The sequence below is a fragment of the Somniosus microcephalus genome, unplaced genomic scaffold (genome assembly GCF_052327205.1).
Source record: "Somniosus microcephalus isolate GS21.2 unplaced genomic scaffold, FLI_Smic_1.0 scaffold370, whole genome shotgun sequence".
Lineage (NCBI taxonomy): Eukaryota > Metazoa > Chordata > Chondrichthyes > Squaliformes > Somniosidae > Somniosus > Somniosus microcephalus.
This window is the reverse complement of record NW_028225557.1, coordinates 290,477-301,780: the sequence shown is the minus strand read 5'-3', so window position 1 is coordinate 301,780 and position 11,304 is coordinate 290,477. Positions and strand designations below refer to the sequence as shown.

General features: G+C 45.7%; 1 protein-coding gene across 2 annotated transcripts in view; it reads right to left on the bottom strand.

Moving 5' to 3' along the window:
• Positions 1–929: 929 nt before the first annotated feature.
• Positions 930–11,304, bottom strand: part of LOC147081793 (uncharacterized) — a 51,842-nt gene continuing 41,467 nt past the window's right edge. For both annotated transcript variants that reach the window (XM_085980669.1, XM_085980668.1), the window contains one exon: positions 930–1,058. In XM_085980669.1, the coding sequence (XP_085836795.1) occupies positions 945–1,058 (114 nt within the window). In that variant the 3' untranslated portion in view covers positions 930–944. The remainder of the gene's footprint in view (positions 1,059–11,304) is intronic.

Sequence of the window (11,304 nt, the reverse complement as noted above, 5' to 3'; positions counted from 1 at the left end):
CAAACATCAAGCCATTGTTTCCAAGACTGTCACTGACCTCATCTCCTCTGGCGATCTTCCCTCCATGGCTGTCAACCTCATAGTCCCCCAACCCCGCACAGCCCATTTCTACCTTCTTCCCAAGATTCACAAAGAGGGCTGCCCTGGTAGACCCATCGTTTCAGCCTGTTCTTGCCCCATGGAACTGATTTCTTCCTATCTCGACTCTATTTTTTCTCCCCTTGTCCAGTCTCTTCCCACCTACATTCGCGACTCTTCCGATGCCCTCCGCCACTTTAACAGTTTCCAATTTCCTGACCCCAACCATCTCCTTTTCACTATGGACGTCCAATCCCTCTACACTTCCATCCCCCACCAGGACGGCCTGAGGGCGCTCCGCTTCTTCCTTGAACAGAGGCCCAAACAGTTCCTATCCACTGGCGATGACACCGACAGCTGCACGAGGTGTTGATCGGGAGGCCGGGCACTTCGGGGGCGAAAGTCACAGGGGAGGTTGCCGAAGCAAGTACCTAAATTTCTGAAATGTTTTTGTTCAAATTTTTTTTTTTACTTCTCCTAGGCTGCGATCAATCAGCCCGGCACTTTACTGGAGTGCATGGGGCTGATCGAGCTGGATCACGGCCGCTGTCGGGGACCAACTAACCGGTCCCAATGCAGAGCCTGCAGCGATGGCCCCTCCCTTTAAGGGAGGAAAGCAGCCTCGGAACACGGCAGCGCTGCACGGCCCATTGTGCAGCGCTGCACAACTACCGCCCCGCCTGCGTCCTTTACCGCTCCAGGAAGGAAGTGGAGCGTTTGATTTAAATTCACAATCTGCCATGGCGGGATTTTGAACTCACGTCTCCGGATTACTAGCCCAGGCCTCTGGATTACAGTCCAGCAACATAACCACTATGCTAGCGTACCATATATTAAGCTGATATTATGAATAAAAAAGTGGGCAGTTATGAAGCACTTACCTTCAAATGAGATGATGATGTGCGCTTGCAATTTGCAATCATTTTCTGAAAGGCTTCTTCTCTTTTATCTTCTTTTAGTTCCTCAAGATCTTCTCTCAACTTTGAAGATAAAGGAGGAGTACATATTATGACTGATTTACCGACTGGGTGCTCCCTTTTGAGTTGCAATGTTCGTAGGGCGCACTGGTTGGGAGATCGTGGGCCTGCAGCCTGAGTGTCCATCCATTTAAATTAATGGGTGTAAATCAGGAGTTGAGCTCCCAAAATTTCCTGACCAGGATTCCTTGTGACCACCGGTCCTCACAGGGAATATCTGATTATGGAAATAGTTCTATTATACATTCAAACACCAGTTTAATATTTATTAGAGCAGTAACACAGAATACATCACAGTATTATGTGATCCGTATTTCTTCATCTTTCCATCTATCATTAATGTTTGTATCAAGCCCTTTTTAAAAATAGTAATGTTGGATAATGGGGACAATGAATAGGCCTTCACCCCATTGAGCATGCTCCAGCATTTTGTTAGCCATGGCAGCTTTTGATCTTTTTAATCCCAATTGCTTGCCCTTTCTCCATATCCCTTAATACACCTACATGCCAAGCATCTATTTCTATCTTAAATAGCTCAATTAATTCTGCAGTGAATCATAGAATGATACAGCACAGGAGGACATTCGGTCCATCGTGCCTGTGCCAGCTCTTTGAGGAGCTATCCAATTAGGCCCACTCCCCTGCTCTTTCCTCATAGCCCTGCAAATTTTTCCCCTTCAAGTAATTTTCCAATTCCCCTTTGAAAGTTACTATTGAATCTGCTTCCACTACCCTTTCAGGCAGTGCATTCCAGATCACAACAACTTACTGTGAAAATGCATCTATGTTATTTCGGAACAATGCATTCCACATTCTTATTGTCTGAAGAAAATGTCTTCGATTTACAAACATTCGAAAAGTGCTGGACAGGAAAAGACCAGCTGGTCTACACTGAACCTAAATTTTAATCATCTTACTTCTATCTTTTATATTATGTCCCTTTCTTCTGGATTCCCCGACTGATAGAGAAGATGTTCTCTATCTAGCCTAACAATTGACTTTGTTATTTTAACCACCTTAATCAGGTCACCTCTTAACTGCCTTAACTCTATAAGGAATGTTACCAAACTTTATCCCAGTCTCTAATCTTATCTAAATCTCTTCATCCCAAGTGTCATCCTGAGGAACCATCACTAGATTGCAAGGTCAATGTCCTTTCCAAGGTGAAGTGTCCAAAATTGAATGTAACACTGCAAATGATGTCTGCACATCTGCAATCGTACTTCCCTGCCTTTGGTACTCTATAACTCATATAATGAAGCTCAGTGTCCCAATTGTGTAGTGTATGTACCTTTAAGAGAGAACTACTTTTACAGCTCCTGTATACTGTAGTACCGGCAGTGACCACACCTGTATATAAGCCTTGAGCATGCCTCTGTACCCCAGTCTTGAGATTACCCTACTACAGTAAATACCTGTTGATTGTTCAGTTACAGCATCCGTGTGGTTATTGAAAAACATCATACTCTCAGAATCACGGATCTAACAGTGGCGACGAGTGTCGATTCGAATCTACCTGCAACTCTGCATTTCCCTTCGAGGATTCGCTCCGGGAGGGCGGTGGAAGAAAGTCGAGGCCAGAAACACGGGCGTCAACCACGAGCAACCGCCCAGTCGTCTGGCAGAGAGTGAACATCGCAGGGGAGGCTGTGGAGAGCCGGGCTTGGTTCCCCAGCCACGACGATCCGCAATAGACTGACGACAGGTACAGCGCAGACCCGTCCCGGACAGCGGCGGCTGGAGCCGACCAACGGCGGAGAGAAAGCTGAGCAGCGTCGACGGGGTAAGACAGAGGGTGAAGCGCACAGGGCGCAGCCAGGGGTTGAAAACCGAGCGGCGTCGAGGAAAAACAAATCGGAGAGAGAGAGGGTAAAGCAACAGCCGGATTCAGGACCGAGTGGCAGAAACGGGAAAGGCGCACACAAAAAAAAAGAACGCGCAAAACACAGCCAGGGCTCAAGGGCTGAACAGTGTCTGCGGGGAGAAGAAGGGAGAGCGCGGGAGACGCCATTGAGTCGCGGAGAAGAAGGAAGAGCGCGGGAGACGCCATTTTTAGAAGCCGCAGCGGAGAAGAAGGGCGAGCACGGGAAGGAAGGAAAGCGCGGGAGACGCCATTTTTGCCAGCGGAGAAGAAGGGGAAGCGTGGGAGACGCCATTTTTGACATTTAAATCACACCCAGGGATGCCGAAGAGTGGCAGTATCTCTACGTTCAACAATGAAGTCGAAGATTGGGCGACATATGTGGAACGTATTGAGGTGTACTGCAGGGCGAATGAAGTGCCAGATGCTAGGAAAGCACTGGTTTTGTTAAATTCCATGGGTGCAAAAACTTATGGGTTACTGCGAAACCTAATAACCCCAGAGAAGCCTGTGAACAAGAATTTCGAAAGCATAGTAGAAATCCTGCAGGACCACTTAAACCCCACACCGCTGCTGATAGCAGAACAATTTAAGTTCCATAAAAGGAACCAACACAAAGACGAAAGCAATGCTGCGTACCTAACGGAACTGCGCAAGCTATCGAAACACTGCCAGTTTGGAGCGGGACTAGCAGATACGTTAAGGGACAAGTTTGTGTGTGGGCTGCAAAATGAAGGAACCCAGAAACAGCTTCTATCAGAAAAGGATCTTACGCTGGACAAGGCTTTCAGTATGGCAGTATCACATGAAGCAGCCGCAAGGGGCGCTGCAGAGATACAACGGAGACGGCAAGAATATGGCACCAATGAAATGTCCTATGGAACAGGGAAGTGCTATCGCTGCAGCAGAACAACACATGACCAGAAGGATTGTTGGTTCAAGGGCCAAGTGTGCAGACAGTGTGGAAAAGCAGGACACATAGCAAGAGTCTGCAGGTCTGGGAAGAAAACCAACAGTAAGAAATCTCCACAGGAGAAGTACAAAAAGGTACACCAGGTGATGGACAGTAGTTCAGACGAACAGAAAAGTGACACAGACTCCGGAAGCAAGGAGCTGGGTTGTCTGAAACTACATAAGGTAACCAAAATGGAGGATCACCAGACTATCTGGGTTACACTCAAGATAGACGGAGTCCAAGTGAAAATGGAATTGGACACAGGATCAGCCCTAACAGTCATAAACCAAAGGGACTACAAGCGGCTATTTTCACATATACCCTTGAAAGCTACAGAGATTGTCTTGAAGATGTACACGGGGCAAAAAGTCTACCACAAAGGAAAAATAAGGGTGAAAGTGATATATAAAGGCCAGGAAATACCTAAAATGGATATATATGTATTGCCAGATGGAGGACCACCACTGTTAGGACGTGAATGGATCCGGAAGATACAATTAGATTGGCATTCCATACAGGCACTGAAGGTTGAGGCCAAAAAGGATGACGACGTCACACCTGGACGACTGTCAAAAATGCTAACTGATGCAAAAGAAGTGTTCCAGGAGGGACTCGGAACACTAAAAGGCATAACAGCAACGATTAAAAATAGAGGAAAATGCAAGCCCAAAGTTTCTTAAGGCCAGACCAGTGCCTTATGCGATCAGACCAGCTGTCGAAGCAGAGCTGGAAGGGTTGGAACGTTCAGGAGTACTGTCCAAAGTAGACTGGAGCGAGTGGGCTACACCCATCGTTCCTGTAATGAAGAGGTCATTGAGTAATACGCCTGGGGAACCAAAGAAGGTCCGCATCTGTGGGGATTTTAAGGTGACAGTGAACCCAGTCCTTCACACGGTACAGTATCCGCTTCCACGAATTGAGGATATTTTCGCCTCGCTATCTGGAGGTAAACGCTTCACCAAAATTGATCTAGCCCAGGCGTACTTGCAAATGGAGGTAGAAGAAGCCTCGAAACAATACCTTATGATTAACACTCATAAAGGTCTTTATCAATACAATCGGCTGGTGTTCGGGGTAGCATCGGCTCCGGCTATTTGGCAAAGGGCGATGGATCAAGTCCTGCAAGGGATTCCAGGGACCCAGTGTTATTTGGACGACATCCTGGTCACAGGCGAAAATGACAGTGATCACCTCGCCAACTTGGAGAAGGTGCTCACCAGATTAAAGGAATATGGGCTACGAGCTAATCGCCACAAGTGTGAGTTTTTCCAGAAGCAGATCTCGTATTGTGGCCACGTCATCGATGAAGAGGGGTTACATAAGTCCCCTGAAAAGATTGAGGCAGTAGTCAAGGCTCCAGCACCGGAAAATGTGTCACAACTGAGGTCGTTCCTTGGGCTGGTAAACTACTAGCATAAGTTCTTACCAAATTTGTCCACGGTATTACACCCACTGAACACCCTACTGCAAACAGGGGTACCATGGAAGTGGAATGACGAACGTAGACGAGCTTTCCAGAAGTGTAAAGAATTGATCACATCAAAAGAGGTGTTGGCCCATTTCAACCCAGCACTACCAATTCGTTTGGCATGTGATGCATCACCCTATAGTATTGGAGCGGTGCTGTCGCACAAATTCCCAGACGGGTTGGAGAGGCCAGTAGCCTTTGCGTCTCGGTCACTAACCTCAGCCGAGCGCAACTACGCCCAGATTGACAGGGAGGCCCTCAGCCTAGTATGGGGAGTAAAAAAATTCAACCACTATCTGCATGGGCAGAAGTTCACCTTGCTGACTGACCACCAACCACTTGTCTCCATCTTTAATCTTAAGAAGGGCGTTCCAGTGATGACTGCACAACGGTTACAAAGATGGTCCCTGTTTCTAGGGGCGAATCAATATGAAATAGAATATAAAGGCACGAAACAGCATGGAAACGCTGATGGGCTATCGCGCCTGCCACTGCCTACTGTGGAGGAAGCACCAGCAGTGGACCCTATCGAGATATTTTATTCGTCAATAATTGAACGATTGCCAGTAACGAACGCGGATATAGAGACCCGCAATGATCCGACGCTGTCTCGGGTATATGATTTGACAGTGAGGGGATGGCCAACACATGGCGACTCACTGTTGCCAGCATTCTCATCCAGAAGAGAACAGCTGTCAGTATGCCAGGGGACAGTGATGTGTGGATCCAGAGTGGTGATTCCACCCAAGTTAAGGGAGAGAGTGCTAAATGAGCTACATGAAGGTCATCTGGGGGGAGTGAAAATGAAAAGCCTTGCTAGGGCTTATGTGTGGTGGCCGGGAATCGATCAACAAATTGAAGACCTAACCAAGAGCTGCTCAGGATGCCAGAAGGTCCAAAATGCACCACCACATGCCCCTCTACACCCATGGGAGTGGCCCTCCTCTCCATGGCAACGGGTGCATATTGATTTTGCTGGTCCATTCATGGACTCAATGTTCTTAATAGCAGTGGATGCTCATTCGAAGTGGCCTGAGGTGATAAAAATGTCCTCAACCACTACAGAGAAAACGATTGCAGTCCTACGGACCATATTTGCCAGAAACGGCTTGCCAGAGCAGATTTGCTCTGATAATGGACCACAGTTTGTGTCCGAAGAGTTTCGAAAATTTATGAGAAGGAATGGGGTAAGGCATTACACATCCGCCCCGTATCATCCAGCTACAAATGGATTGGCTGAGAGGTTCGTACAAACCTTTAAGAAGGCGATAAAGGCCATGTGCGACGATGAAATTCCACTACAGCATAAGGTGGACAATTTCTTATTAGCCTACCGAAACGCGACACATGCAGTTACCAACCAGACCCCGGCCATGATGTTCTTTAACCGAAGGTTGCGATCTCGTCTGGACTTGCTTAGACCAAATGTGCGAAGAAATGTTGAGGATAAACAATTCCAGCACATCAATGAGAAGCCGACAAGGAGCTTCAATGTAGGACAACCAGTCTTGGCCCGTGACTACCGAACAGAGAAATGGCAACCCGGAACAATATGCACACGGCAGGGCCATTAATGTACACAGTGGATGTCGGGGAGAACATTGTGAGACGCCACGTTGATCAGATCTTAGCGTCACAGGAATGAGTGAACCCCATGTCTTGCATACCTGGGGATGAACCCGACATACCGGTAGCATCTACCTCCGAACCAGTAGCAGTGGAACCTGATGAACTAACCGATGAAAAGGGGCCAGAATCGCCTCCGCACCAAGAACAAGAACCTCAGGAAAGGCGCTATCCCAAAAGGATCAGGAAGCCGCCCCAAAGACTGAATCTATAAATGGACTATTGTTGTTTAATGTACATGTTAAAGTGTTAATTGTTGTTTGAATATTATGGGTACTACTAATCTAAAAGGGGAGGAATTGTAGTGTATGTACCTTTAAGAGAGAACTACTTTTACAGCTCCTGTATACTGTAGTACCGGCAGTGACCACACCTGTATATAAGCCTTGAGCATGCCTCTGTACCCCAGTCTTGAGATTACCCTACTCCAGTAAATACCTGTTGATTGTTCAGTTACAGCATCCGTGTGGTTATTGAAAAACATCATACTCTCAGAATCACGGATCTAACAAATTGCAACTACAGTCTAGCTTTTAACTAATCATATACCTAGAACCCTAAATCCCTTTGTCCATTCTTCTTGACTTAGGCTGTATTCCCATCTGCCTTTCTTGCATTTAATGTTGAATTGTGTCTGGCATTGTTCCACCCACTTGTTTAATTTACAGTTTTCTGTTCTCTTCTTCACATTTCATTATCCTTCCTAGTTTAGTATCCTGTACAAACTTGGCTATTCAGTCTGCTCTTAAATCAAAGCCGCTGAATTCAAATTATCTAATAATAATGTTTTTAAAAACTCTAAATTCCCACTTTTCTTGTATTGAGGCTTAATTCAAATTATTGGATAATTTAAATTTTGTTGCCCAAATTGACTTAGAACTATCAGGAGTAAATTGCAAACCCCTTTATTTCCGATCAAAAGACACTTATATGTAGAGTGAAAAGTTAGGGTCCCAGCACCAATCCCTAGGGGATAACATTTGTTATTTCATTGCATTCTGAGCATGTCCATTTATCCCAATTCCTTCCTCCTACTTTCCAATCAATTTCCTTTTAGGTGTCAGATTCTGCTTTGGTTACAACTCAGATTTTTCATAGAAATTGAAAAAAACTAAGACCGTGAAATATCAACAGTTTCTTTGTGATCTCTCAGTGCCTAAATAGGGGAGAAGATGTCAACTGGTGCAGTCAATGATAAGCAGTAGATAGACAATTTGTGCACGGAATTCCAAACTGGGATAGTTTGTTGGTAGGTGTGTGAGCCACCCTAAGCAGATAATCTCCATGGTGTGACAACCTTGCCCATGGTACATCATAAAGCATTTCTCACAGAAAGGGGATTCATTTTCTAACTTCACCTTATTAGTGGGAAGCTTTGTCTGCCAGGTGTGCATATCAGAAAATCAAGCATGCACCTCATTCTCTGACCAAATTTTTCAATATGTGTTGCAGTCAGTATGAAATCAGAACATTTCCTCCAAGTTCCTATCAACCTATAAGTCCCATTGCTTAAGTTCCTTGACCAGGAAAGCAAGTTTTTGCAATGAACTGAAATTTTGTTGAATTTTTAAAGTACCTGATAGCAGCAAAACAAACTCCTACAAATGCATACAGGCATTCTGAGCTGTGCCGATGAGCATGGTACAGGCTGTCTACAGTGGTTATTCAAATAATTGAAGACCTACATCCTAAATAGCTCCAAAATTAAAAATGATAACTTTTGGAAGACCATCAACAGACACTCAACGACTTGGTTTGGGTCTAATCAACCTTGATACTCATGCTGGGCTACACAGATATTGAACATGTGCTGACTGGTCAAAGGATGCTCAGGGACGGCAGGGAGATAATCCTTCTGCTCCTCAGAGTTTGATCTCAAAGACTCATTTCCAATTTCTGATGATCAACGTAATGGCCTTCTATACTTCAGTCACCGTAGATAGTACTGATCATATGGCAACAGGGGACATAGAGTAATGTTCCTGCAAATTCACTGGTTGGTTCATTAACTGTTTAAAAAATGTTGGCCATGAAATGCAGACAGTCAGGAACATGTACTCCTCACACCTGTTACTTTTAAGTCAATTTGGCCTCTTTGGTGGTAGTCAGAAGAGTGAAGAAATGTGATGATGGCTCATTTGAAGCAGCTGTAGAAGCGATAAGCAATATATAATGAGCAATGATTCTGGGTTTCTGAGTACTATCAAAATTATGGTCAGTGCTGAACAATGAAAACTGTACTCAGAATTACCTACCTTGCGACAAACCAACTTTTGATCAGAAATCAAATTCAAACGTGAAATGTTTGAAGTGCCAAATTTAAATTCTGTTGCTAAGGATAAACTCATACTATTCAGCAACCAGTTATTAACACCACAGTTCATTATAACTATTAGAGTATATTTCCGGTCATTTAGAAAATAGTGGATACAACTTTGCAGATACAATGGGCTGGATTTACATTGAGGAGGCGGGTAGGAGGCGGGACTACAACTTTCGGGGTTGTAGTCCCACCTCCATCGAGTTCTAGCCAACCCACGTGATTTTGAATTGATTGACCTTGTTGAGCCTGCCCAGCGACTCAGCAGGCCAATTAAGGGCCACCCGGCAACAGGTGACGTCACAGATTGATATTTCATCTGTCAAGACCTTTTGACAGATGAAATATCAGCATTTCACAGCTGTTTGAAGCTGTCAAACACTGACAATCTGTACTCTAAATTAATTCCTTCCTCTCAGGATGATTTAGAGATCTCTCCGGAACAGAAAGCTGAATGCTGCAATTTTTGACAGATCGCGGCCATTCTGCTTTCTGTGCCGGTGACATGAGGGATTTTTGAGACCTGAAGGAAGGAAGGCTGTAAAGGTAAGTACATGTAAGTAAAACTTCTTTAAACACTTTAAACACACCAAACACACTTACCTCTGCGCTCATGCACCCATCACTCACCTGAACACCGGACATCTCGACCCCTCCAAGCCCTTCATCCCGACGGCCCGCCTCCTCTAACTTGGCGTGGTTTGGAGCCATCGAGCATCCCACATATCACCAATGAAAATAGGGATTAGGCTAAAAACTGCCTGGTAACTACCTGTTAGGCAGTTAATTGGCACTAATCCCCTTCCCGCCTCGGGGAGGCGGGTCCCAGTGCGGGGCGGGTACCCGCCTCCTTTGAAACTGGCATGGAGGCGGGTTGGGGCGGGATGGGTTTGTGCCACCCAATTTCATAGAAACATAGAAGATAGGAGCAGGAGTAGGCCAATCGGCCCCTCGAGCCTGCTCCGCCATTCAATGCGATCATGGCTGATCATCCAAATTCAGTACCCGGTCCCTGCTTTCTCCCCATACCCCTTGATCCCTTTAGCCTTAAGAAATATATCCAACTCCTTCTTGAATATATTTAATGTATTGGCCTCTACTGCCTTCTGTGGTAGAGAATTCCACAGGTTCACCACACTCTGGGTGAAGAAATTCCTCCTAATTTCTGTCCTAAATGGCCTACCCCTTATCCTTAGACTGTGACCCCTGGTTCTGGACTCCCCGACCATCGGGAACATCCTTCCTGCATCTAGTCTGTCCAGTCCTGTCAGAATTTTATAAGTTTCAATGAGATCCCCTCTCATTCTTCTAAACTCCAGTGAGTACAAGCCCAATCGACCCAATCTCTCCTCATACGTCATTCCTGCCATCCCAGGTATCAGCCTGGTGAATCTTCGCTGAACTCCTTCCATGGCAAGAACATTCTTCCTCAGATAAGGAAACCAAAACTGCACACAATACTCAAGATGTGGTCTCACCAAGGCCCTCTATAACTGCAGCAAGACATCCTTGTTCCTATACTCAAACCCTCTCGCTACGAAGGCCAACATACCATTTGCCTTCTTAACCGCCTGCTGCACCTGCATGCTTACCTTCAGTGACTAGTGCACAAGGACACCCAGGTCTCGTTGCACTTCCCCTTCTCCCAATCTATTGCCATTCAGATAATAATCTGCCTTCCTGTTCTTGCCACCAAAGTGGATAACCTCACATTTATCCACGTTATATTGCATCTGCCATGCGTTTGCCCAATCACCCAGCCTGTCCAAATCATCCTGGAGTTTCTCGGCATCCTCCTCACAGCACACACGCCCACCCAGCTTTGTGTCGTCTGCAAATTTGGAGCTATTACATCTAGTTCCCTTGTCTAGATCATTAATATATATTGTGAATAGCTAGGGTCCAATGACCGTTCCCTGCGGTACCCCACTAGTCACTGCCTGCTACTTGGAAAAAGACCCGTTTATTCGAACTCTTTGCTTTCTGTCTGCCAACCAGTTCTCTATCCAAGTCAATACC